Raw genomic sequence first — 27424 nt, 5'->3', positions numbered from 1 at the left:
AAAGTGGACAAAAATGTCAAGACAAAGCTCAACATTATGGGAAACATTTATGTGCTTACATTATGAGTGTGAGAAAAATTGATACCAGTCTCATGTCTGTGTATTAAACCTGAACTTTTTTGTCCACCAAGGGGCAGCAGAAACTTGACATCAATATCACCACATCAAATTGTGGCTAACATTAATAAAACAGAGTTTAATATCCTCTCATCTAACTCTCCAAATGAATGTGTATCTCCCAAAATGTTGGACTGTTCCTTAAGACAACCACATCTGCAGCCTCCTGCTGTACAGTATGTGTATATATAATGTACCTAAAGTCTGCTGAGTCTGACCTGCGAAGCGGCCTAGGGGAATGCGGGACGTCATGATCTTGGCTTTTTCAGGGTCGCTCCAGCCCAGGCGACCCATCTCAGTCATCACCACTGTGGGGTTCACAGTGTTCACACGAATCTGATCACAACACAACACACTTCAGTTAAAACAAGTCATCAAAGAGAGCTCCATTAAGATTCATTCTTTGTGTTTAAACATCTTATAACTTTAAAGGTATTAAATGTTCTGTAACAGCAGAGACAATGAGGTGAATTTAATTTTGCTCTTTTCATACTGATTTGTATTTAATAAATTCATTTTTCTGCAAAACTCCTTCACTGTATTGTCATCATTATTCAAAGTATTAGTGGTATCAGTGGCAGAAGTGATTATAGTGGAGTGGGTTTGGTTAGAAAAGATATTATAAGACACTCAGAAACTAAGCATCTGTATACTACTGAGGAATCAGGGTAGGGTTTACAGCACTGAACATTTCTTTTAACAACCACCAAACATGGTGTTTAGCTTTGCAGCTCTTTGTATTAATGTTGAGATTAATCATAATTGCACACCACACAAGAGATTTTATGACCAAAGTTCAGACATTTCCCTAAAGCATGATGTAACAGCATCTGAAAATCTTGTTTTTGCTTCGTTTGACCTCTCACCTTGCTGCACTGATATAGAGGTCTACGCCAAGATCTTGTGACATCATTGATGGGTGTGGTTTCATGGAATACCGAGCACACCTATGACCACACCCAACCACACTGGTCAAATCCCAATTCCCCCCTTTGGCCCTACCCCTCCAATCTGTGTGCTGCTTCATAGGGTAGAGTGTCCTGTTTCTTTTGGGGATCAGGGGCTGGTGGTCATCTGGCCCCCCCAAATTAAGCGCTTTCAGATGCAAACTCCAAATGAAGTGGTAGAAGAAAATTCCCAGAATACTTTGTGAAAGGAGTAACAAGTGGTGTCCCAAAGATTTCAACCCCTACTCCTTGTAGCTCAATTGTGAAGGGCCACTACCCAGTCAAGGGTTCTCCAGAACTAGGAGTAGGGCCAAGGGGCGATATTGGGATTGAGCCAATGATTAAATGAGTGCTAAGTGGCCAAGTGTGATTCAAGGTGAAGTAGAGTAAAACTTTCAGGTAGAGAGGGTAGTGAAATACTGTTGCTTAGCCTGCTGTCACTTAATCATTCAGCAGTTTTGCAGAGGACGACATCCTCTGGGAGTTGGAGAACCTCCAGCTGTGCAGAGATAGGTTAAAATAAACCACAGTAGTAGAAGTGGCGCCAACAGCAGACCAGCTGGTCGTTCAGTTGTCTCGATGTGATGCTGGGACACAGATCCAGCAAAACATCAACCAAAGATTCAGCTACTGCAGGCAATGCAGTGTGTGCTCTTTAATTTACATAGTGTACTTAAGGCCAAAATACTGAATGTGAAATGCTGTAAAGGTGTATCAATGCCACAGTTATGAAAGCCAAAAACTTCATGCTAACTGCTAACTGGTTAGAAAATGCTCTATTTTTTAACATTACCTTTAAATTGCTAAGATTGTGGAAAAGACAAATGTACAACATGACAGAACATTATCACAGTCAGATTTCAGATGGACTTTGAGTCAAAAAGGGGCCTCAGAGTGCTGGTACCTGGTGGGGTCCGAGCTCCAGAGCCATCACTTTAGTCAGCATGTCCAGGGCTGCTTTAGTGGCACCTGAACAGAGACAAGGGCACAGAGACAGAAAAAAAACTGAAACAGTTTTACTCAACTACTTTCATTTAGGCACTTAAAAAAATGAGGTCTTCTTTTCCCTGAGGTGTGCAGGGCAGGACAGGATACACAGCCAGGCTCCAGGCAGTGCTGGCACATGGCTGTTCCTCTCTTACTCACAGTAGACAGCATGGTCTCTCAGGGCACACTGTGAGGCCTGGCTGGACACGTTGACAATGGAGCCTCCTGATCCTCTGGCCTTCATACCATGAGCCACTATCTAGACACAGAGACAGAGGTCTGGTTTGATTAAGCAGGCAGACATTTGCATTTAAACTTATGGTGTTATTAAAAGAAAAATACCAACCTCATATTCTTTTTACCAGTCAGAGTTATCTATTTGACTATCTATGTTCAGGCGTTACAGGAATGCCAGTTTAAGCTTTGTTGTTTAAGCAACATGTTCAAAACAGAAAAGAATGGGGCCCAGGAATTAACTTTCAGGCACACCACAAGTATTAACTCTTTCTGAAAAGCCAGAGAGCACAGCCTGAATCTAGCAGTGAGGTCCAGAAGGACCATATGTCTTCTGATATTCTTTATTACTTTGAGGAGGGCCTTCTTAGTTCTGTGTTTAGCACAGAGACCAGATGAATATTTTCAAATACATACAGTAGAAGCCATTAAAATCTGACAGCTGAAGTTAAACCAATTTCAGTAAAGTAGTACAGTAGGAAATTAGACTTGAACTACATTGTAGCTGCTGGGAATATGTAGACATTATGTCACTGAATCTACTGAAAGACCAAACTACAAAGCAAAGTAGTAGTGATATGAATTACTTTACCTGGGACACTTGCAGCACAGCTTTTACATTCACGCTGAATGACCTGGAGATGAAAGACACCTTGGATGATAAACATAACAGGTTTCCATATGATGAAACTGTAGATCCTGACTCATATGTTCTGCATTGTGCTTCTTAGTTGGGGATGATGAAAGTATCTTATATTTGTCTCACTGGTCAAACTGGTCGGGTGTGACTGTGAGAAACGGCTGCAGGTTGGCACAGGCAGCATTATTCACCAGCAGATCAATGGGGCCGACATCCTGCAGGGCTGCCTCTGTGGCTCCCCAGTCTACTAAGTCCACACACACCGGGGTGATGGACGGACACTGCGAGGGGAGTCAAAAGCAGACATGTCGGTGCAGATGATAGAAGAAATCGATGTAGAAAGAGAAGGGAAAACACAAATATGTAAAGGTAATTCATTTCTAAATGAACCTTTGGTTAACCAGGACAGCTGCATTCTACAGTGAATACATTATGAAGACAAACAAAATCATATCCTGTTAGTACAAAACACATTACATCTCTTGTTTTCTTATTTTATACTGACTGACTCACTGAAATAGTCCACTATTAAAATCAGAGCTGAACATGCTGTGGTGTTTACTATGTATCAGGACACAGCTTCAGTGTCCTCCTCAGAGGAAGAAACAAAGAGTAAAATCCTTAAACGTACTGTTTAGAGGCTGAAGTTTCTGCTGTTCTCATCTCATTTCTCTCTCATGCTTTTGATATCAAGCTTCACAAACTACTTCAACTTAGAAGATTTCTGTTTGATGATTTTCTTTTCTTTTACCTTTTGAAGTTATTATGAAAATATTTTAATTCCCTCTTTTTTAAATAATTTACTTTATTTGTTATTTACAAATAAATAGCTACTGGCAAAACTGCACATTTACTTCCTGCCACATACATCTCATATCAAAATTCCTTTAAACAACAGTTTCAAGCATCAACATCCAAGCCTTAACTGAGTCTGCTCTGAAAGCTCTGATGTATCTGACTGGCACCAAATAACATGGACGAGTCTGAATAGTAAACTCATATAGATGCTTCATGTCAGTCAAAGTCAGTTCCTCATTCCACTTCTTCTTGGGAAGAAGACGATGAGTAGGATAAGGGGAGACAATATAAGAAGAACAGAGCAGTGTGGTGGAAAGTAATGTAGACACCTAAGATGTTAATGAGTGGAGAGATGGAGTGGGGGCTCAGGGGGACAGATAAAACAGAGGAGGGTGTGGGGGGATCAGAGGTCGGGAACAGGGGGCTCTCAGATGGATATATGTGTGTGTGTGTGTGTGTGTGTGTGTGTGTGTGTGTGTGTGTGTGTGTGTGTGTGTGTGGCTAGAGGGTGAGGGGGGACATACCTCCTCCATTAGACTGTTCAGGTCAGCCTGTGTGCGTGTGACCGCCGTGACCTCTGCCCCACAGCGTGCCAGGGCCAGAGCCGTGGCTCTGCCAATCCCTGAGACACAAAACATCCATAAACACAAAGACTTATTACAGAGTGGAGCTGCCGCTGTGACACCAGAGCTGACACACACTCACACACACACATTCCACACATGTCTCAGGCTTTGCCAGACTGCCCTCCATGAACAAAGCGTTTTTATTCCATTTTCTCACTGTGTTGGAGCTGACAAGACTCTTTAAGGATACGAACAAATTCATCCAACACGCTGATCAGTTCATATGCACTTTTACCAGAGATCATCATCATCACCTCAGCTTTTATCAGCAATATACAAACATTTAATAAATGGTGTATAACATATAACATCTTTTTCATACTATTCCAGCTGTTTTCTATATCGGTCCTCATTTTCTGTTCATACAGCAGCCTCCACTTACATGTGTCCACAGGAGGGGTTAGAGTTGTCAGCAAATATATTAATAAACACATAACTTCTTACAACTAAATTATACACTGTGATAAACCATTGATAATTTATGCTTATAAATGCTAGATATTGGGACTTAAAAATTAAACCATTACCTAAGTTTGACATGTGGAACTCACCGTGAGCAAATCATGAGATTTTTTATTTAAAGATAAACTCTGTAGGCTTAAAAAATATGAGTCTAATGTAATAACAATGATTTTGTTTCTATTTGACTGACCACACTTTTAATCAAATCAGAAGTAGAGCTGTGTCACTTCTTTTTTTTCCACATATCACCAACTACCAACTATTAAAATTTGACATCAAATGTCTGGTTAGATTCATAACCTTGTTTATCTATTTACTGATCAGATAGTTTAATCAATTTTAATTTAATATTTTGCGTATACAAACCGTATACTATTCTATTTAGACAAACTTTTTGTACAGCTGCTTGTGTTTGAACAACTGTTAACAACTTTGGACTGGACTGTTGTATTAAAAAAGAATTTCATAATTTTTTCATATTAAAAGATGTTCATATCTCTTAAAGTAAGTTATCAACAAAAAAATCAGCAGGTATTGCACTGGTCCTAATTATGACTGCACTTGACTGAAGCTGTATGTGACACTTAAAATGTGTGAAATTGATGTTTAAACCCAAGATATGTTTTCTATGACTGTGCTGTTGCATCAAAAATGAATATTCAAGATGATTATAGATATTTCTCCAAACTTCAACTGGACATATTTGGACCTCAGTGTAACCTGAACACACTGTAGCTGGACACTGAGGTCATGTCCTCACTGTTTTCTGGGAATGTGTGGACTTCAAAGACCTAGAGACTTTACATTCCACGACTATAAACGATTTAAAGGTATTTTTTCTATTCTTAAGCGTCAGTATGACAAAAATAAAACAAAAATCATCTCTGTGTGATATTGCTGGGATGTAGGGAGGTAACATACTTTATCCTGAAGTCACAGCCCCTGTCTGTCCTGCACATTAACCTGCAGACCTGTGATTCTTAAAACAACCTTCAGATGTCAGTGTGCGCACTGGAAACGTGGCGAGAGTATTTGTGTTAGTTGATATCTTTACCTTTTCCTGCCCCGGTGACCAGAGCCCGTTTACCCGCAAATGAAATCTCCATGGTCGATACTGTCCGCAGAGATCAGCCGCAGTTTACTTGCAACAGGACATATAACAGTTACAGGCCAAAGAGAGACGATCAGTCATGTGACAGGGTTCTGGACTGATCGAGCTAAACTCAGTTACCACTTCCTGATCTCTCCTAAATCTTCCAAACATTTCCCTGCATCCAGACACTAATTCATACAGTGTGGTTTGTGGTTGTTATAACAGCGTGGCAGAAGCCTACTCACCAGCGGCAGCAGCAGCAGCAGCAGCGGCAGCGGCAGCAGAGTGGCTGCAGGAAGCTGGCTCTCTTCCGCGGGGCTCAAAGATTAAACATCCACTGAGTTAATGGTTCCAGGTCAGTCCTGCACAGTCACCGTGAACACGCAGAAACCACCGCTGACGTCTATCTGTGTGTAAATATGTTAAAGTCCAAAACCTACAGTATTTTCTTACCTACATAAAAGTTGCAGTTTTGGTTTAATTTGGTTTTCAGAGCTGTCTTTGGGATTTCTGCCTCCACCCCAGCAGACTGGAGGCGAATGGAACTTAGTTTCTACCGCAGCAAAGAAAAATTACATTTGATATAGTTTTCTCTCCCCAAACAACAGTCTGGGTATTCTGGTGATTCCACATACCTAATCACCAGATTTCATTTCGTTTAGTTCTTCACTACATGCATTCATAATAAGAGCTTGACTGAACATCTGGATGTTCTCTGTTTTTGGCTCCATTCTGAGTAAAAACTTTGAAGTTGTTGTGTATCAAAATCCCAGGAGATCAGTGGTTTCAGAAATACTCAAACCAGCCCGTCTGACACATCATCATGTCACGGTCAAAGTCACTGAGATTTTCCCCTCATTCGGATGTTCCATGTGAACATTAACTGAAGCTCCTGCAGGCTTTATGCATCAGACAGCAGCCGTATGAATGGCATATTTGATGACTGCATGAAAATTCAGGTGCACAGGTGTTCGTTTGTATATATACGTATATGCAGTCATGCTCACAGGATGAAGCAGCTTCAGACAGTTCTGCTAGTGAAACGCTGCCTCATTAATGACCGGCAGAGGGCGCTAAGCCGCAGGTGAGAGAGGTCGAAACAAACAATCATCGCAGCATAGAGCAGCAACTGGAGCTGCGTCAAGTGTGTGAGAGTTTGGCCAAAGCGTTACCAGAAGTACACATTTTTTTAAAGAATAAAAGCATAAGAGCTTAACGACAATAACCGTGACTATTCCAAGTTGTCTGACACATAATTTGGATAGTATTATATGTTGTATTATATGTAGATAGTATTAATGTTGTTTGTTCTGCTCAGGCGTAAATGGTTGTAATTATCTTTTAAAAGCAAGGAAATAATCTAGTGTTAAATATGCAGGCCATAGGTCTCACTAAAACTAATGGTAACAAATTGTAATTGTGTAATTACAATTTTGTAACAAAAATTAACATAAACAAACACCGTGGGTACAATTTGGATTTTTATCAGATATTTCATCAAAAATTACATTTTCCCACTTGTATTTACTAAATATTATTAAAGTTACCGTCGTGTTTTAGCTCTTCTTTCTGAAAGTTACACCAGCGTACACTCAGGCACTCATCTTATTTCACCCAGCCTTACCGTGTACTGAGGACAAAGCTCGCCAATCAGTCCTTTATTTTGAAAGGATTAGCCGGAATTGCATTATTAATGCTGTTGCTTGGCTCAGCTCGTCTGTCCGGGCTGAGTTCAGTGGCTTGTGGAATATTTTGTTAACTAGATGCGGACGGGCTGGAAATATCAGTGAGCTTGTGTTAGGACAGTTTGCTGAATAACTTCCTGAATAAAAAACAGCGACCTGCCCTGCGAGGACAGGAGAGGAGAAACCGGGACTGTTGAGAATTTAAAGTCACGTTGGGACTTAAAGGAAGACAACGAGTCGAGCGGTGGATCCGGTGGCTTTTATCATTCAACACCGTCCGAACTGAGGTTTTCCACTAAGCTAGTTGTGTTTCAGTAAAAGCTGTATCCTGACTGACATACAGGCATCATACTGGAAGAAATAAACCAGATGTGTTCTCTGATATTTCACGGTAAGTGCTGCAGAGAAGCCCCAATGCTATTCTTTCGAAAGCTGTCTCACAACGCCAAACTCCATTGGAAATTTTTCCATTTTCAGACTGACTTTCTCCCGTCTCGTAGAACATGGGGGCAAATTGGATGGGAATCGACACAAAACACTGTTCACGTTGTTCTAGATGTAACTTTTTAATCAGCATATGGTTGCATTAAAATGTTATTTTTCTAATAGCTTTTACCCCATTTATACACATTTGTAAGCACTAACTTTAAGTAAATTTAAATATGTAAGTGTACTGAAAATGAGAAGAGTCTGGTAAATTATACGTATGCCGAATTTAACGTTGTCTTACTAAGAGTCATACCATCATTTAACGATATGTATCACTGCCTTTTAAGCCGATCTCTAATTTTTTTTTTTTTCCTAACTGAAGTAGCAAAGCTTTTGTTTTGGTAAATTACCAGAGTGAGTTTAAATGTTGCCATTAAACAACTGAAAGCTGTAGCTGCAGGTAAAGTATCAGCCTTTCTAAACAGATTAGCTTCAACAGGGATTGTTAAACTGCGTTAAACTTCATACACAAAGCTGAGCAAAAGGATGTTAGACATTTTAGTTAAAGCCTCAACCCTGTCAGAAACCCACCTTCACATTTGCGAAAGCTTCATCTTACGTGAAAGTAAGAAATGGCGAGTTCACATCTTTTTGTCCATCATCTAGACCACACAGGACCAGGTTCTGCTATTTCGCTTAGGCCTATCATATCTGGACAAGAATATTCCAGGAAAAACTGAGACTTAAACGTTTCGGGTTTTTGGTTCATTTTTTTCTATTTGTGAAAACGTAAAATTAGTCCACGTTTTTCTCTATTTCATTTTTGTTTCACACTTCCTCACTTAAAAACAGAAGTAAAACAGTTATTACTCATCCCTATATATTTATTTTGGTTCATTTACTTTTTTCCAAAAAAATAGTTTTCTCACCTTTCCTCTAACTAGCCATTTTTCCTTTGTCTTTGCCAAAGCCTTCACTCTTAGACAATAATTAATAATAATAAATGAATCGCTTTCTGTCAATTTTCATCCTCACAGGTATCAACATTTGATTGAGAAATCATTTAATTAATCTCATTTATCTAACGTCTGAAAGCTGCTATTCCTCTCATGTTGTTCTCACTGTCTAATCAGTCTCTCGCCTGTCTTTCTTATATGATCATCATTACCCGATAATCCAGAGTTTATACTGCAGCCAAATCATTTGCTGCACTGTCTATTGTAGCTTTTAGTCATAGTATTGCTGCCCTTTTGTTTTTCAGTTTATAATCCAGCCTAGATGTGACAAGTCAAGTATACTAATTTTTGATCTGGACCTGGTCTGATGTGGCCTAGATTTGAAAAAGCAGTTAAATCACGTTTTTATTTCTGTTTTCACACATAGAACGAAGGTTTCACAAATCTGAAACTGTGGTTTAACAAGTCTCTGGCTTGTCTGGAGCAATCTAGTCCAGATTTGGCAAGTTTAAGTGTAGTGGGTTTTTTTTTATCTGGACCTAGTTCAATGTGGTGTAGATGCTGAAAAAGTATGGCAAGTGCCCTTTATTGGTTTCATAATAAAATATAGTTTTCAAAAATTTCAAAACATGTTAAGGCTTTAACTACAACGTTTAACACCCCTACACAACAGTGAGAGGTGTAAAAAAAAAAAACCAAAAAAAAAAACCAAACAAACAAAAAGAAAACAGTGACAAGCAAATGCAAAACTTTCAAATAGCTCTTTTAACAACTGAATCAAAAGAGACCTTAGACAAAGCATTCCAGGTTGGGTCACTGCAGTTCAGTGCTAGGAAACAGATGTAATTGAAATTTGATGAAATGTGCTGGAAATAAGCACCTTTTAAAATAGATTGTTGTCTTCACAGTGGGACTGACTCAACATGGAAACTCTTATAACTACTCTCAGCGCTAGCTGTGCGAACTACAGCTGTTAATGATCACTTCTTTTCATTGTATTATGATCATTTATTGCTCCCTGCTCTCTTCCCTTGCCCCATTCTTGTCCTTTTGGGAGGTGAAAGGTCAACATCACAACAGCACCCTTGAAAACTTTGAGAACTTCAGTGCCTTGTTCAAGGACACTTTGAGTATGGTCACAGTGTGCCAGCTGCCATCTTTTTCCCTCAGTTTTAGAAAACAGCCTGATGGTCGGGGGCTGTGATTTTTCGGGCCAAAAAACTAAATTTCCATTTACAGTGATAAAGAAAGAAAAGGGCAGAAAGCATCAAATCACCACATTTAAGAAGCAGGAAATTCCAAATAGTTTTGATGATTTTTCTGTCGTTCAGTTAATAAATTGGCTGATTGTGTCAGCGCTAGTTGTTTACCGACCGAAGGAAGAATGTGATTTAACCTTTTTCTTACTGTTTTGGATTCTCAGCTCAAGGAAGTGGGTTATTAGAAACGTTCCTCTCAAAACAAAATTAGTTATTGAGAAATCGACACAGGGAGAAAATATATAAAACAGAATATTTTTTAAAAGATTGTAACTAGAATAGTACAGTTGTATTGTAGTTTTAATGAAGAGGGTCTATAACAGTATAATACTTCAGCAAATCATGAAGCCAGGAGTAAAATTTGATTGGTTACTTCCTCTGAGTGACATATATCAAAACTTAAATTTAGACAAATGCCAGCACTATTTTATATCACAGGTGTGTAATTTCCAAATATTTTTTTATAAGTTTACTGCAAATAAGTACTGAAGGATTAGTTCTATGGAAATTAAAGGGGGAATAGAGACAGTGATTTGTACATTTCTAGTATACCTCCTACTAGCCTCCCTGCATGTGTGTTGCATAGAGGCCTGGTGTGGCTCTCAGAGCTGCTTGGTTGTGGACATAGAGAGGCCAGTCAGACGTCTACATGCATTTTCCATGGGTGCTCTATAGCCAACTTTAAGTGCCCATAATAGCCATCATCACAGTATTTTAGAGGTTACAGATGGCTTTCTTCCAGTTGGAGCTGTATTATATCACTCCTAAAGATACTTTCTCCCAAATACTGTCTCTGTTTCCCATTCTCTGTGTGACAGAGGCATTCTCCTGTTTCAGTGTGATGTCCATTTGACTCTAGTGTACTCACAGGTTGCAGACCAACCTGAGCTATCAACAGTTTGTGAGCACTCTGATCAGTATTTACATATTACCCATATCATAGTCAAAAGAAATTATATTTCTATATTTAAAGAAATTAGTGAGTGTCAGGCAGTTTTGTTCAACAGAAGGCTAATTTAACACCTGCTATTGCTGCTGCGCATAAAATCTGTCCACCTTCATACCCCTGAGAGGCTTTTATTGTGAAGTAGCTACAGGAAATACAGTGTATTTGCTGCTAAGATGAGTGAGACTTCCAACTTCCAATAAAAATTGGTATACACAACAACATATGGCCACACTAGGTGCTCTACTGTAGGGTGGAATGAGACTAAAAGGTAAAAAAAAACACAGCGACTTGTTTAGGTGAAGAGCTGCAGTTAAAAAACACATTAGCTTACCATGCTGTTCTCTGGAAAAGTCATACCGAGTGTCCGCACGAACTCCTCCCTCACTGACAAAAAGTTGTAGCATAAAACCCCTCCATGTCTTTGTAGTGATGGTTGATTCCTAATAATGTCGTTCTGTAGTTTGAGGTGTTGAATGAATCTTCAGAGTATAAACACACATCTAAATATGCTGCTGAATCTCCTCCTCTCTGTGCAGGTTTCCATGTGATGGTGTAAGGATGGGACAGGGTGGTGCTGGAAGTGACTGCAGCCCTGGAGGCTGATGAACCTGCTCCATCGGCCAGTCAGGATGCACATAGCTTCAGTGGGTGTCAGCAAGTTCTGCTTCCTGTTTTCCCTTGCGTTCTGTGGCCTCCTGCTTCTGCTCCTCCCGACCCTCCAACCCCCAGCTCGCCAGGTGGACCTGCCTCAGCCCCGACCCCAAATCAGACCCACACAGGTGGGCCTGGTGCACCACACTAGGGTTCCAGCAGTGTCTGTCCATGCTGGGGAAACTGATTTGGCCACAGGGCTCAATGGGAGCTCAGCGGGCCAGGGGGGATCCACCGAGACTGAAGTCACCAGGAATGATAAGAGGGGGTTGGACTCTAAGAGAAGCCAAGAAAATGGGGTTCTCTCTGGAGGAAAAATTGGTGGTGGACTTTCAGGGTCTAAGTCACATGACCCGTTAGAGTTGAAGGACATTTTTATTGCTGTGAAGACTACCAGGAAGTACCACAAATCCAGACTGGAGCTGCTGATTCAGACCTGGGTTTCCCAAGCTAAAGAACAGGTGAGCAGAGCTGCTATTCATTGTTGTGGATGTAGCATTAACTCCTGAAGCCTGATCATTGATTGATTATCATTTTAGTTATTTATTAAGCAAAATACCAATAATAGGTCCTTCAGATTTAATATCAATCAAGTGCTGTATCAGAAACTTAGGGTTAGGGTCACGTAGGGAGTGACAGATAGGATCATGTTTAAGCTAGTGTCCGTTTTCACTGAAATGCTTTGAGGGTCAGAGTCATCCTTCTTAGGTCTCACAAAAGCAAACTGTATGGGCACATGTCCTCGTAAAATCAACGACTCATGGCCTCAGTATTTGCTTAACACTACACTCATTAAGGAGACACATTTATCCAAAGTGACTCACTTACAGACACAAGAACTATATGTCAAACACTGGAAGTGCAACCTTCCCAGGTAAGCAGCTGCTTTCGCCCAGGAAGAGTTAGAAGACCATGTGACTTTTATTTTGACATCTGTTTCTTCATCAGTTTGTTTTTGCCTTTACCTTAACCTGACCCCAACCAATCAACAATAATTAACCACACACTGAAGCCCAACTAGTCATTTGTCCATAACATAACTGAAGCTCTAACTCAGAGTGAACCCTATACTAGTCTAGAGGACACAGACTCCAACAGAAGGCTGGTAACCAGTAACCATCAGTGTGCATGTCACCTTCTCACATGAGCACTGAGGTTTGTGATAGTGCTGCTGTTTTGCAGACTGCAAATGAAATGTTAACATTTCTGGCAGAGGTGGAAAAAGTGCACACACATACACACACACCAGATCGATACAGTTATATCTCTCTCACTGTTGTATTGGTTTTCTGCCATGTATAGATTAATCTTTATTCATTTGTTACCTAATAAAGAAAATACTTGTTGATTGCAGCCCTAAGCTATTGAGCTTAGCTAGTACAATGTGCCAGGACAACATTAATCATATTCATCTGTACTTTCCAGTTCAAAACACCACCTAGTAATAGTGGTAGTTTAGATGAACCTTGTTACTGAAATTCACACAGTGTGATGTCTCAGTGTTTCTGAAATTAAATCATAAAACATAGCAAAACAAAACAATGAGAGATTGTAAAAACTAAATTTAATCGAAATGTTTGACTCATCCAGCAGCTGAACTCACGCGTGATATTCTGTCTACATAAGGAATCAAATATTGTTCAGAAAGTTGGTCCCAACACGGTTGCAGAAGTTACCACTTATGTGTTGCGCTTGCAGGTTGCTTTGCTTTCAGCTCCATATGGTTTAAGTCTAGAGACTGTGCTGCTCTTCATCATGTGAAGCCTCCGTCTGGTTCTTTTCCTCTAATGTTGCGGCTCATTATCTTGCTGTAGGACAAAGCCCTGATCAACCAGTCCTACCTCCTGTAGTACAGCATTGTCCTAATAATGTAGCCGAGTTCCAACACTGTCTTTGTACAGGCAGAGGGTTTGTAGGATTTATTTGCATTTACTTTCAAGGCTTCATTTACTTTCAGTGCTGCTGGAAATTAATCAGTTTCCTCATCGCTGACAAAGGTTTTACATTTACCTTATTTTTCAGTTTTTGATGACCTAATTTTTTTTTTTTACCTTGGCACCATTTGAGGTTTTCCATTGGACATAAGATGCTTAAATTTCAATATAAACTGGAAAAATGGGGCTGTCATCAAACTTCTGACTGGTAGTGTATAACCGTAAACCATATCCATAAACCTTGTAACCAAAGAGTTTAACCATCCACTATGGTTGCAAGGGTGTGGAATGAACTAAAAGTCCTGTATGATGATGAATGAGTTGTTATCACTGAAGCTTTCAGCTGCATACTGACGCAGGAACATAACGATCAGAGTGGTGGATCCACCAGTGTTTGTTTGGATGAGGGCATAGTGCTGATGTGTGTGTTATTGGATTTGGCTCTTGCTGCGTTACGCCCTGCATCTCTGGTTAGGATGATTTTCAGGGTGTTGCTTTATCACCACCACAGATTCCAAACTGATGTGAATAGATATTGATCTCACTGACATTTAGTGGAGCCACAGGATGTTTAGAAGAAAATTAATTACAGTTCCCTCCCTCAGATCAAGTTGTTTATTGAGGTCATTGTGGAGTTATTCTACACTTTCCATTGCTCTCCACTCTGGATAAGACCTAAGACTTGAAATCCAAGTATGTGTGATCCATTGGTGCAGCCTTTGCCTGAGTCTCTGGAGAGGAAATTCCACAGCAACCTGAAACTGAATGACCCATGCTGAAACACTTGGCTATGCCCCACTCACCACCGTACACAAGCATCACTTATTCCAGCTCTGACTCTCACAGTGTGACAGTTTCAACTATGGCTCCATGACAAGTGACCAAAGTCTGTGTGCAGATGAAGACCATATGTTACAGTTGAAAACTCCAGATCAAGCAAGTGATCGGATATTGAATGGAGATTGTTTCATCAACTGCTGCTTTAAAGCCTGTGTGGAATCTATCAAAATAAGTGCATATGCAACCAACTTTTATGGTCTCTCTCAGCAACACAGATGGTTTTATTTTATAGCCTTAAATCAGACTGAACTGCCATTTTGAGGCGGTCGCTAGGTGCAGGGAACACAATCGGTACATTTATGAGACGTTTGAACTATCAATCTCAGATTTGTACCACTGACCAACTGCAGACCGTCTGTACAGTGCTGGGACCAGATACATAAATGATGCATACATACAAAAACCATGTGTACGCCATTCCAGCCCATTGAATTGGTTTTTATGAACACAAAGGCCCTGTTTAGACCTGGTATTAATGTGTTTTTAGTGATCCGCTTCAAGTACGTCTGTTCACACCTGGCTTTAAAATGCGTCTCCACATGTGTCGTCAGTGGCCACTTGTGATCGGATCTCTCTTCCCAGCTTCATATGCAAACAAATAGGTAGGTGTTGTTTTTTTTTTTTTTTAGCCAATTCGACGCACAGGGTCCGTTGTCAGTGTGCTTGTGTGTGTGTGTGTGTGTGAGTGTGTGAGTGTGTGAGAGAGAGTGACCAGTATTGAGGGGTTAAGTTAATCAATGGGCTGCACACACTCTGCAGTGAAATAAGGGTTTAGCCATTAGGAATGGTTAAATATTTTTGGTTCATTATGAAAGTGTGACGGGACTAATTAGACGGTGGCAGAGGACTCAGTTGAGTGGGCGGCCCTTCAATGTGGCCCAGGACACATTTATGTTCACACTGTAAAGAGGATGAGGCTACATGTGGCCCAGACCACATCCGAATGTGGTCTGAGTGATCGGATCTCAAATGCGTCCTGAATCCGTCCTGGGTGTCTTCACACCTGTACTTAGAGCCGTCCACTTGTGATCAGGTCACTCAGGATGGATGTTATTACCAGGTCTGTACAGGGCCAAAATGTCCTGTGAGACTGTGGTACCTCACACATTCTTTTGACCATACGTACACATGGTTTTGTAGAGTGACTAAAACTGAACAGTTGTTGTTATTGTACTAAAGTTTACTGATGAGTTCCCATTTGTAATCCGACCGACTGTGCTGTGCCTGATAACTTGTGGCACAGACAGTGTTTTTGTCTGCAAACTGTTGGATTAAGGGAGTGTCTTCATACATTTATGGCTAATTGTAGGAGAGGAAATAAGGTTTGTGCACGTGTGCCCAATTTATCAATGAGTGAGATTTATAAAACAGAATCTGGCATACACACGCCTTTATAATTCTGACAAAAATAATGCATATGCATATATTTCTCATTTTGTGCTTACATATAGTTTTAGTCATGAATCTACACAGTTTTATGCATCTGGCCCCTGGCCTTGGAGTCGGCAGCACCATCACTTTTATATAACCCTGCTCCTGGAGTATGAACTGCTCCTGAAAGAGACCGCTCTGCAGCCAGTGCGGTCTGTGTTCCCAGCTTGTCCAGGTCCAGGTCTGAGAGTCTGTTCTGTGTTAGCTGACAGCCCTAACCAACTATTTACTCTCAGATACTGGAAAGCATTACAGGCCTATTGCTGTCTTATTTTACTGCTCTCAGGTCAGTAATGTTTGCGCCCGTGTTTACAACCCCTTGTAAAATTAATAGCTGCTCTTACTAATTTGCGTTAAGTGTAAATGTGTCAGTGCAGCTCCTTGACTGTAACATTCCATGTGTAGGGAGAAGGCCTCTTCACGTAAAGACACAGACGATGGTTATTTATGAGAAGCTCAAAGTCAGTGACCCCTCTGACCTGCTGGGCAGGCCTGCTTAACATGGTACATAACAAACTGTCCATACAGACGTCCATTGAAAACAGTTTCACTATCAGAAGCTCTGACATTAATTGTGATCTGGGAATTATCAGTTTTAAAGCTGTGTCAGGTTTGACTGTTCACATGTTGTATGTCTTGTCAAATAAGAGTTGGGGTGATGTAATATGGCAGCAATGAAGCAGTGAAACAAATCCGAGTCCCTTACGTAAAGCAATTGGCATTGCAGGACATTTTTCTTTTTTAGGTGGCAAAAACAGTGCAAAGAGTAGAAAAGCAGCATTTATGTTACATATTAATCCACCAGGAATGTGTGCTTGATCCTTCTTGTTGGATGAACTTGTGTCTGACCAGTACTCACACATGACCAGGGCGAGAAATGTGGGAGGAAACCTTTACACAGCTGACATGTCTACTTTCATATGATAACATTATTAACTGCATTGTGAGTGTGTCTGCTGTGAAACATTTTGATCTGGTTCATTAGGGAGTGAGGCTCATGAGGTAGAGCCAGTTGTCCACTCCAATCAGAAGGTTGGTGGTTCAATAGCCGGCTCCCCGAGACGGCATGTCAAAGTGTCCTTGGAAAAGATACTGAACCCAAAATTGCCTCTGTTGGCCATTCAGTCAGTGTATGGGTGTGTGTGTGTGGTAGAACCACTGTATGTATAGAATGTGGCTTGCAATGTAAAGTGCTTTTAGTGGTCAATAGGACTAGAAAAGCGCTCTGTAAGTGGAGTGTATTTACCATGAACAAGTGTGCTCTGATGCTTGGAGGCTGTCAAGATTCAGGCAGTACGATTTCCTCAGACAGCAAACTGACATGGGAAGTACAATGTGGACAAACTTGAGATGATGCAAAAACTGATGATGCAAAAAACCAAAATATGAAGGAGCCTCTTGTGCTAGTGTAGCAGGTGAACTTTGTAAAAACTTATACTTGCACTTTATTTGCACAGCAGCACCTAAAGAGAAATGAAAAGGAAAGATGAACAGGAGCAGTTATATACTTGAATATGATCAGTTTACACACAGAGTTGTGGTGGGAAATGAGCTCTTCCTCTGCTTTTCTTTTATTTCAGCTGTATCTGGCACTGTTGTGTGTTTGTGTGTGTCATTTTTGCTCTGTCTTTCCTCTTCCTCTTGCAGCTGCACACACATCCTCATCAGCAAGAGAAAACAAAGGAGCGCTTCACTTTGTCCTAGTAGGAGAACGTGAATGTGTGTGTGTGTGTGTGTGTGTAACAGTGTGTGTCTATCTGTTTCAGACCTACATGTTCACTGACGGTGAGGACAAGGAGCTGCGGATGAGAACAGGTAAATGTAGAACGTGTCCTTGTTGTTTTGTGTGGCTAAAGAATTGGTAACACTTTTTTGAAGAATAGATTACAGATTGGTCATATAGGTGCAGATGTTTCTTTAAACTGGGTCAAACATCACATTAGAATCATTGTGTGTAAACTGCAGTGCATCTTGGTCAAATGGAAACATTGTCATTTTATTGCAGTAAAGTAGTTTTCAGTCGTGTTTAGTTAGGCATCATGATGTGTCTCATCGGCACAACACTGATATCAAAGTAATGAATTATGTAGTTAAATGGCAACATGTATATGTAGAGAACAGGTTCAGGAACTGACCCCTGGCTTTGGCTAGGCAAGTTTATTTATATGGCACCGTTCAGACACAAGACAATTCAAAGTGCTTTACAGAGGCATGGAAATACATTAAAAATAGAACATTAAGATGACATAAAATAGCATTTAAAAACAATATAAACGTAAAATAAAAATATTTGAATGTCATATCAAGGTTGCAGAAATAGTAGGACACGCCATTTTAAAGTGCAGTGATAAAAGACATAAAAAACAAGCAAGATTGAAAAGATGTTACATATGTGATTTATTGGTAAACTGCAGCAAATAGTAACGTTTAAGCCCTGATTTAAATGAGCTGACAGTTTCAGCAGATCTCAGGTGTTGGGCATGTGGCTCACCACAACTGGTTACACACAATACTCTGTAGTGTGTTCACTTTTACAGAATTCGTCACACACTTCTCTTTACCAACATCCAGCTGAACACAATTAATCTCATATCTGATGTGTACTAATCCACCAAAACACTTCACACACATCTGAGGATCAGCTCTGGTACCTGAACACTGACACAGTAACACTGAGTCACTCAGAACAGCCAGTAGCATCACTATAGGGATTACTATTGTCTTTGCCGTAGTTTTTAGGGGTCCAAGCCCACGGTGGGCTGGGGTACGCGATTTTTATTCTCTTTCTTCGCTATTATTATTTTTTTATTTTTCCACCACTAAAAGTGGTTCCATAGCCTAAACCATTCAAAGCAGGGCAGTGCTTTTCACAGGGTAGGTACAGGGGCTGGCACATAACCCAGACGCAAATGATACACACAGTAGGGGGCAATATTATCAAGGTAAACATGTTTTAGCCCATTACTCCCAAACCGGGTGCCGCACATTCAAAAACCTTATTTCTTCGGGTTCCCTGAATTGTGCTGAATCTAATGAGCTAGGCCACGCACATTTCCGCCTGACAAATGTTTTTGCAAAATTACAAAATATGCAAAACAATTGCATACAATTCAATTCAATTTTATAAGTATAGCGCCAAATCATAATATACATTATCTCAAGGCACTTTACAGGGTAAGGTCAAGACCTTACTTTGTTACAGAGAAAAACCCAGCAGTTCCCACAAAGAGCAAGCGCTTGGCAACAGGGGGGAGGAAAAACTCCCTTTTAACAGGAAGAAACCTCCAACAGAACCGGGCTCAGGGTAGGCGGCCGTCTGCCTCGACCGGTTGGGTCTAAGAGGAGAAAAAAAAAGGGTGGGATGGGGGGAGGAGAGAGGAGAAAAGAGAGAGAGAGACCAGGAACAGCTGTATAGGTAATGGTGTTATCAATAATAATGACAGATAACAGTGGTTAATAGTAATGGTTTTCAGATTCCTACTACAGTTATTGACTGAGCTGCTTAAAACTTGGCACGTATAATCTTCAGACCTACCTGATCTAAAGTTATCAAAACATTTTTGTTATTTCAAGAATTCCACACGTTATTGACAAACAAAATTTTATTGCTAGCTATCAAAATAAAAATTGTTATGTATCTTACCCAAACAAAGTCCTATTAGTACCAAATTTTAGATATGTGATTTGCATGGGACTGTGAGGATATGATGTAAAAAGCACCTCAATGCAACATGTTACCGGATGTTACGCTAACTTCAGGTTGACGTCTTGAGTTCTGAGTGCAGGTTGGTGATGATTGATCAAAGTTTGTGGGACTTATTCCAACAAATCCAATTCATACCACAATTGGCCTTTACCAGTTACAATACGCTTCCCACTACAGTGACAAGTGCAGCTCTGATGCTGGCGTGGCTCCCGACGCTTGCCTAGTGCCTGTCATATAATAACATATAATACAATACAAAACAAACACATTCTGTATATTCTCTGTATGTATGGAGTAGCTACAGCTACAGGTACAGAAATAAATACTCTTCTGCATGTGGCTACAAGTTCTCGTCCACCTCGCCCCCTTAGTCCTCTCTTCAATACACCTGGGAAAGAATCTGTTTGGAGTCTGATCCATTGTGACAATCTTCCACTGATATGCCTAGGAGAGACATCTGATCATAAACCTTCCACCGTTTGAGTCATCTTTTTTGGTTTTAAATGTAGGTTTATATACTATTCAATGTTAAATATGTGCTACATGGAGTGTAAATCCACAGAGGTTTGGTGGTGGTTGAGTTTGAGTGAGAAACAGTGCATGAGAATTGAACAGTGTGGTCATTGGATACATTTTGTGTCAAATCAATGAAAAGTGATTCACAGTTTAGACGACATCGACTGCTGGCTGTAATGACTCAGTACAGAGAAATATGTATAACCGAACAAAATACACATAGAGGTTGAATAGGTAGAATAATACTCTCTGTGTAGATTACGTTACAAATGGAAAAAAACTTGTTTTTATTTCACAATTAACACACAATATAACACATCTAAATCACAATATTATATATATCAAAGTCAGGGTAAGCTGTGTATTTTGGAAAAATATTACACATTGCATTTTATTGTTCTCCAACTGCATTTTTCATATGACTGTTTTGGTCCAATCATGATCAAGCAATCAGGCCTGTGGTTAAAGTTATGGTGGTTTAATTAGCTCAGGATGAGTAATGATTGACATTGCAGACCCCCGCGCAACATTCTTGTTAGCAGTGTGGAAACCACAGGAATATGTAGTCAACTGTGGAAATAAATATGTTTCAAACTGAACGGTAACATTTTAAATACACAGTATCTCCAGCATTAATAATGCGCAACCAGCATATAAAGTATAATACAGGTGTAGGTGCAATAATATACTGTAGACGACAGAACTGAACTGTCCTCTGCCATCTCTTTAACAGGAGCCAACATCATCAACACTAACTGCTCAGCAGCTCACACCCGACAGGCTCTGTGCTGCAAGATGTCTGTGGAGTATGACAAATTCATCGAGTCTCAGAAAAAGTGAGTGTAACCTGCTCCTGATCTGAAAACAGTCAACAATTAGCGAACCAATGATATTCTAGGAGCTGACACAGTTAACACCTAAATACTTACAAGCCAATTAGCAATTCTGACTCTGTGTATGTGTGTGTGTTTGTGTGCGTGTGCGTTACAGGTGGTTCTGCCATGTGGACGATGATAACTATGTGATTCTGCCCAGCCTGCTGCGGATGCTGTCCTCCTACCACCACAGCCAGGATGTCTACCTGGGCCGGCCCAGTCTGGATCACCCCATAGAGGCTGCAGAGAGAGTCAAGAGCGACGGATCAGTCAGTCAACTTACAACTTATTAAGAGTTCCTGGCTCCAGTCATTGACAAATATATCAGCAAGCACTACAGTGTCCCTTCAGGAATCTGGTTGATGTAATTAAAGTCTTTTTTCTTTTCACATTTAACTCCTGGCTGATCTGGATGTTTTTGTCTCGTTCCAGGTGTCTGTTAAGTTCTGGTTTGCCACAGGTGGAGCAGGGTTCTGTATAAGCAGAGGTCTGGCTCTGAAAATGAGTCCATGGGCCAGGTAAGGTCATGGATTCTCCTGGTCTTTGAACTTATTCAGGCTATCAAACATTCTGAGGCCAGGGTGTCACTCAGCTGCATTCAGTGGAAGAAAACAAGAGCTTTCATATACAGATAGTGGCATTGGTCTTCTCACTTTAAAAGCCACTTCTTCCCTCTATGTAGTTCACCATGTATCTACCATGGTAAAACAAAAAGCTGAGGAACTGACACCAAAATCTGACATGCAAATTTTCAAGAGTAACCCAGCCCTTAGGCAGGAAATAAGTTGGGGCTTATTGGCTGAAACTCTGTCTTGTGTTTTCAGTTTGGGAAATTTCATCAGCACGGCAGAGAAGATCCGTCTCCCAGACGACTGCACCATTGGCTACATCATTGAGGCACTGCTAGAGGTTACCCTAACACACACACCCCTCTTCCACTCTCACCTGGAGAGCCTGCAGAAGCTGCCCACGGACTCTGTGTTGGAGCAGGTGAGTATGTGCATGTGTGTGTTTTTTTTTTGGTTTTTTTTCTACTATTTGTTTCATCTGCAGAATAATGAGATGTGGAACACTAAGAAAACATTTGACATTTAAAAGGTGCTAAGTTCAAAGGTCCCATGTTTTACACTTTTCCAGTGTTTTGAAATATTGATATCCACAAGAGGATATATTTGTGGTATGAAGAACCAAAAACCATCTCAGTCTAGTTTTACATCTCCTCTCTCAGGCTTCTCTCTGGAGCTCTTGTAACAACAGGTCAGTGAGCCAATCAGAATAGAGCATCTCAGCCTCTCTTCTGTTTTGCTGATCCAAGTGATCCAATAAAAATATAGCAGATTTCAGGTAAAGATTCAGAGAAACCAAATCCTGCAAAGCTGGATGGTGGGTCCAGAAGGTCTGGGCTTGGGGCATGTCTTAGAGTGGTGGCTGCTTTGTTGTGACATCACAAAGTTACAGTAGTCCTGACAGCTCATTTTTAGGTTCAGTTTCTGAGTACAGGCTGTGTGCATTTCTCTGTGGACTGAGGCTTTGATACTGTCACAGTATTAATATAGAACCTAGATCTGCTTTATAATCAAATAAGACATGGAAATCTACAATATGGGACATTTAAAATGGAATTAAATTGTGTACATTAAAAGACTGAATACTTGCAATTGGTACTTTCACATGCTATGGTTGTTGGTACCTGCAGTGAAGTCAAAACAAGTATGTTGTACGTTTGTTCCGCCACAGGTGACTCTCAGCTACGGAGGCTTTGAGAACAGACGAAACGTGGTCAGCATTGTTGGAGCTTTTTCACTGGCTGAAGACCCCACAAGGTAAACACATTGAAAACAAAACAAGTTAATATGTACTCAGTACTGCTTCACACACTGCAGAATCCTATGGCTCATGAGCCATACCATGCACATCAGCAGTAGTCTGAAGTAATGATAAGTGTGATCACAGGCTACATTTATGTTAGTGTAGCACTATATTTGTATTATATTAGCAGAGCAATTTATCAGTTATCTTATGTCTGTTTGCTTATGTGCACTTTATGGCCAGTATGTGGACATCTGAACATGTAATCTGCTGCTCTTCTCCATTTTCTTTGACTACAGGGGTATCCTTCATTTCAGGATTGAATGATGCAAAAAGAAAAGGGGGGAAAAAAATCATATAGTGATTATTTTTGGCAGATATTGAGTTTGCAAGAAAAGTCATGATTTCAGTTGGAATTATCATTTTTGCATTTAATTTTCAATGAAAAAAATATAGAAATAATGATGATGTGATTTTTGTTGGGGCTTGTAACAAGCAAGTACATTCCTTTACATCTGGAGAATATGATCTCTGTAGCACCACAGTGCTTCATTTATGGTTTGTTGTGACACTTTTTACCTCTATCAAAAAAAAATGCAGCTCCTGCAAATTCAATAAGTGACTTGGCCATATTGCGATTTCAATAATATTTCAAGTAATTGTTCAGCCTTACTCCATTTCATCCTTAAGAGCATTGAGTGAGCCGCTGGTCAGGCCAGTGTTGTGTTGTACTATGCTGAAGCGTTTAGATTTGCTGTCATTGGAGCCACAGTCCCAGAGAAAACCAGCAAAGTCAGACCCAGACCAAAAGTACTGGGGGATGTGTCCACATAGTTTTGGTTATATACTGTACTTCAAGTGTGACTGGCACATCCTTGAAACATAAGATGCAGTTTGACTACTTGTATGATTATTGTTGAATTAATATAAAGCGATGATATTAAAGTGATAGTTTGGGTTTTTTGATGTTGGGTTGTGTGAGGTATTTATCTATAGTCTTCTATAGTCTTCTATAGATATTATCTGCATGGATTCAGGTTCAGTTTAGATAAGCAGCAGGAAGCTGAGTGATGAGTTGCTGTGGACGGAGTCAGCAGAAAAACGTATTTTAACCACTTGAAAAAAAACTTAATATCAATTTAACGGTATGCTTTATTCTGAATATTTACACTGCTTCATCTTGCCATAAATCAGCCCTTTCCTCCAAACACCGAACACTTTGTCCTTTCTCTGACTCTTGTCTTTTTTCATCCTGCAGGTTTAAGACAGTCCACTGCCTCCTGTACCCAGATACTGACTGGTGTCCAAAAGTCAAACCTCGCCATAAAAACTGAAAGCCACTGTGTTTTCCTCCTGTAGCACTGACACCTGCTGAAACTTTATCCCACTGCCTCACTCTGCCCTGTCTGGGTTAAGCTACATGTCTTTAAGTGCATGTCTTTATCCAACACAGCCTCACCTCATGTTTCATGAATACACACTGCTTTTTTTACACCTCTCACAAAGAACTGATCTAACTTATTAAGTGAACCCCTAATAGATGGAGCCAAAGAACAAAGCAAGGAGGTGAGTGAAGCCCTGGCTGCATTTTTAAGAAGACTGATATTACGCTACATTCACGTTAAATCATGAGTGTAATCATCATTTGTCCAGTGGGAAATAGAAGTCACATCAGCCTCTTAGTTGAATTACTTAACTGTATTATAATATAATAATGGGAGATTGCCATTCATGTTGACAGTGAAGCATAAGTGAATATTCACAATACTTTGATCCTGCAGTCAGGAACCAACACTGAAACCTAGTTTCTTAAGTGATACCCAACCAAAAAGAAAATTGATTGAAGCTGCTGAATTTAATCCTCATGTTCTACAAAGCTCAACCTTCATCTTCACATCACCATCTGTGGTGTAGCAACAGAATTTGAAGCTCACTGTGACTGGATGTTTGTTATCTCAGAGGTCTTTAGGACTCACAGATCACTTCTCTCCTGAAATTGTGTAAGTCATACAGATTTATACCACTGATTCCACCATTCGAATTTCATGCCCATCCAAATTTAAGCATTCGGATGCTCACCTTTATATACAACAATAAAGGCATGAAGTAAGAGAGACAGAAGCTAGCACTCTTGCTAACTATAGATATGTACTCTAAGTTTTGTTGTGGAGGAATAACTACAGTGCTCATAAAAGTCTGAAACCTATACTTTCAGCTGACTAGTTTACCTGTCTAGTTAGCTAGTCTACCAGTATGGTGTGACTACTACTTTGTGGATTAGAATAACTTCCTAGCATCCACCTTTCCTACTTTCTGCCATTATCAATGACCCAGTGATAAAGGCAGGAAGAAGGACAGATTAGCCTGAGTCTTTGGCTCCATCCACTTTGGTTTAATTTTACCAGCAAAGCAGCAAAATGTGCTGGGTAAAAACACTGATGCTCTCTTGTGGTTATGGATGATGATGAAGAAAATCGTTCCTGCTTCGCCAGATAGTCATCTTATGCTCTGTTACATAATCTCAACCAATGAGAAAGTCGTTGTAAAACACAATGAGTGTTTAAAATGAGTGGAGAACCACTTCAGGCAAAGGCTACAGTATGTGAAGGACCCACAGTATTACCATTACCTTGAGCTGCCTACTCACCAACAAACCACTGACTCTAATTGTTTCAAAGTTTATTTAATTTTCTAGTTCTGTTACTGGTGACCTGAGCACAAAGTAAACATAAAATCATGATAGTTTCTTTATAATGAAAAATGATTGAGGTACTTTAAAAAAGCAGAGCAGGATGTGTTGAAATTTCAATTTATTTATTTTTGGTCTCAAACATGAACTGAACTGAAGCTTGATATGATCAGAAATTAGATAATGTTTGTGTGGTTAACAAAACCTCTGTGCTCTCACATCTTCCTCTCACAGCCAGATACCTTCTTCTTGTATTGTACCTATTTCTCACAGGCCTATGTTTATGGTTTTGCACTACTTGATTGTGTCACTTCCTGTATGTTACATGTTACAGTGTTGGTGTAAATATGAGTTAATGTCTTTTTTGTTATCTGTTTGTTTGCTCATGTATATTCGTTTTTTTTTCATAGGTTGTAGTTGTAGCTCTGCATCTTCTTTTTTTAAGGCAGAGCTGCTGTGGAGGCAGAGCAGTTTGTTTGTTATGATGCAGTCAGACCAAAAAAAAAAAAAAAGTCCTCATTGTCCTCACACTCAGTGCATCCACACAGCCTCTCTGTTGCTTGTATTCTTTCACCTTGTAAACAAGACTATATACAAACAATTTTTCCTGAATGAGAGTAAAGTGAATTTTGGTCTGACTGCACCTTTTGACCTTTGTGGGTGGAGCCAAAGAATGCCTCCACAACATTGCCATGAAGGATGCTTTCTAATAATTTTGATGATCCTTGAGTTTTTCTTTAGCTCTACCATGAGTTCAGTATTTCCTGTTGAGCAACCCTTTAGTTCATGATAAGTTATTGTAAAAGAGGCTGGATGTCCCTCTGTATGACATTGAATTTAAAGTGCCACCAGAAGCCTGCAGTTTAAACACCTGTACAGATTAAAAATATAATCTAATGGTCAGATATTTCTCCTCTCTAGAAGATGAACCCTTTCCATTCAGGGCACGTCATTAGCTTGCGTCACAATCTGGAGAAACTTAACATTTGTACCTTTTCAAATGTTAGGGTAGGCTGTAGGGGGCTCTTGGGGTGGTGGTGTTAGTCTGTCAGTCCACCACTTTGGTCCAAATGAAATTATCAGATTGCCATGAAATTTGGGTCAAACATTCATGTTCCCCTCCGGATGAATCATAACTAAGTTTTAATGTAGTCAGGTCAAAATTATACTTTGTTTGAAAAACTGAAAACCTGCAAAACTTAACATTTCCATTAGTCTTAGATGTACTTCGTGTTTAGTGCAAATGTTAGCATGCTAATATGCTAAACAAAAACGGTGAAGTTGGTAAAGATTGCCTGTTCAAAGCGCTGCTCTGCTTTACTATAGGCTCACAGTCCCACTAGCAAGGATGTAGACTCTTAGTTTTGTTTCTAGTTAACATCACATTGAAACTTTCTAAAAAAGATTTATAGCTACTATTGAAACTGAGGAAATGCCTCTCTGGCCTCAGCCACACTTTAGTTTCAGAGATACACCAGCTGGTCTTCTGACCCTCCAAGATCAAACATGCTCTTGATAAGAAACCATTTTAGATCTAGACCTCTGGTCCTTCTTTGGTTCTTTGGCTCCACCCACTCAGGTCACACAAACCAGCATCAGTATTTCTGCCTGTAAAAAGTATTTGTGTAAATCATCCGTCTACCTTTTTGCACACAAGACTAAAATCCAAAATCCAGAGCTAGTGTCTCACTGCAGGTCAGTGGGCAAGACTGAGGGAGAGAAGTGCTTTTGTAAACTGTTTACCACTGATGTATTATGTTGTTTAAGGAATAAAACTTTCTGCATTCTCAA

General features: G+C 40.1%; 2 protein-coding genes across 6 annotated transcripts in view; one reads left to right on the top strand and one right to left on the bottom strand.

Moving 5' to 3' along the window:
* Positions 1 to 6285, bottom strand: part of dcxr (dicarbonyl/L-xylulose reductase) — a 9261-nt gene extending 2976 nt beyond the window's left edge. Inside the window, exons 1-8 of one of the 4 annotated variants that reach the window (XM_071461798.1) lie at positions 6150 to 6285; positions 5866 to 5952; positions 4248 to 4345; positions 3052 to 3206; positions 2878 to 2920; positions 2211 to 2310; positions 1969 to 2033; positions 315 to 453 (exon numbers count right to left, since the gene is read on the bottom strand). In XM_071461798.1, coding sequence (XP_071317899.1) covers positions 315 to 453; positions 1969 to 2033; positions 2211 to 2310; positions 2878 to 2920; positions 3052 to 3206; positions 4248 to 4345; positions 5866 to 5917 — 652 coding nt within the window. In that variant the 5' untranslated portion in view covers positions 5918 to 5952; positions 6150 to 6285. Of the gene's footprint in view, positions 1 to 314; positions 454 to 1968; positions 2034 to 2210; positions 2311 to 2877; positions 2921 to 3051; positions 3207 to 4247; positions 4346 to 5865; positions 6064 to 6145 lie in introns of those variants that run through there. The other 3 variants (XM_071461801.1, XM_071461800.1, XR_011685000.1) reach the window with 3 other exon arrangements.
* rfng (RFNG O-fucosylpeptide 3-beta-N-acetylglucosaminyltransferase) lies at positions 6124 to 27424 on the top strand. 2 transcript variants are annotated; one of them, XM_071461796.1, is made up of 9 exons: positions 6124 to 6259; positions 11719 to 12294; positions 17805 to 17853; positions 20994 to 21096; positions 21251 to 21404; positions 21568 to 21653; positions 21960 to 22125; positions 22873 to 22958; positions 24203 to 27424. In XM_071461796.1, the coding sequence occupies exons 2-9, from the start codon at positions 11785 to 11787 to the stop codon at positions 24276 to 24278; spliced, it is 1230 nt and encodes a 409-aa protein (XP_071317897.1). In that variant the 5' UTR covers positions 6124 to 6259; positions 11719 to 11784; the 3' UTR covers positions 24279 to 27424. The 2 variants fall into 2 exon arrangements, with proteins under 2 accessions (XP_071317897.1, XP_071317898.1); XM_071461797.1 differs by lacking the exon at positions 6124 to 6259 and adding an exon at positions 7606 to 7980.

Source organism: Trachinotus anak, unplaced genomic scaffold (genome assembly GCF_046630095.1).
Source record: "Trachinotus anak isolate AG129_WGS33_773 ecotype Australia unplaced genomic scaffold, CSIRO_AGI_Tana_v1 ptg000025l, whole genome shotgun sequence".
Taxonomy (NCBI): domain Eukaryota; kingdom Metazoa; phylum Chordata; class Actinopteri; order Carangiformes; family Carangidae; genus Trachinotus; species Trachinotus anak.
The sequence above is the reverse complement of the archived record's forward strand: the minus strand, read 5'-3'. Positions and strand labels throughout refer to the sequence as shown.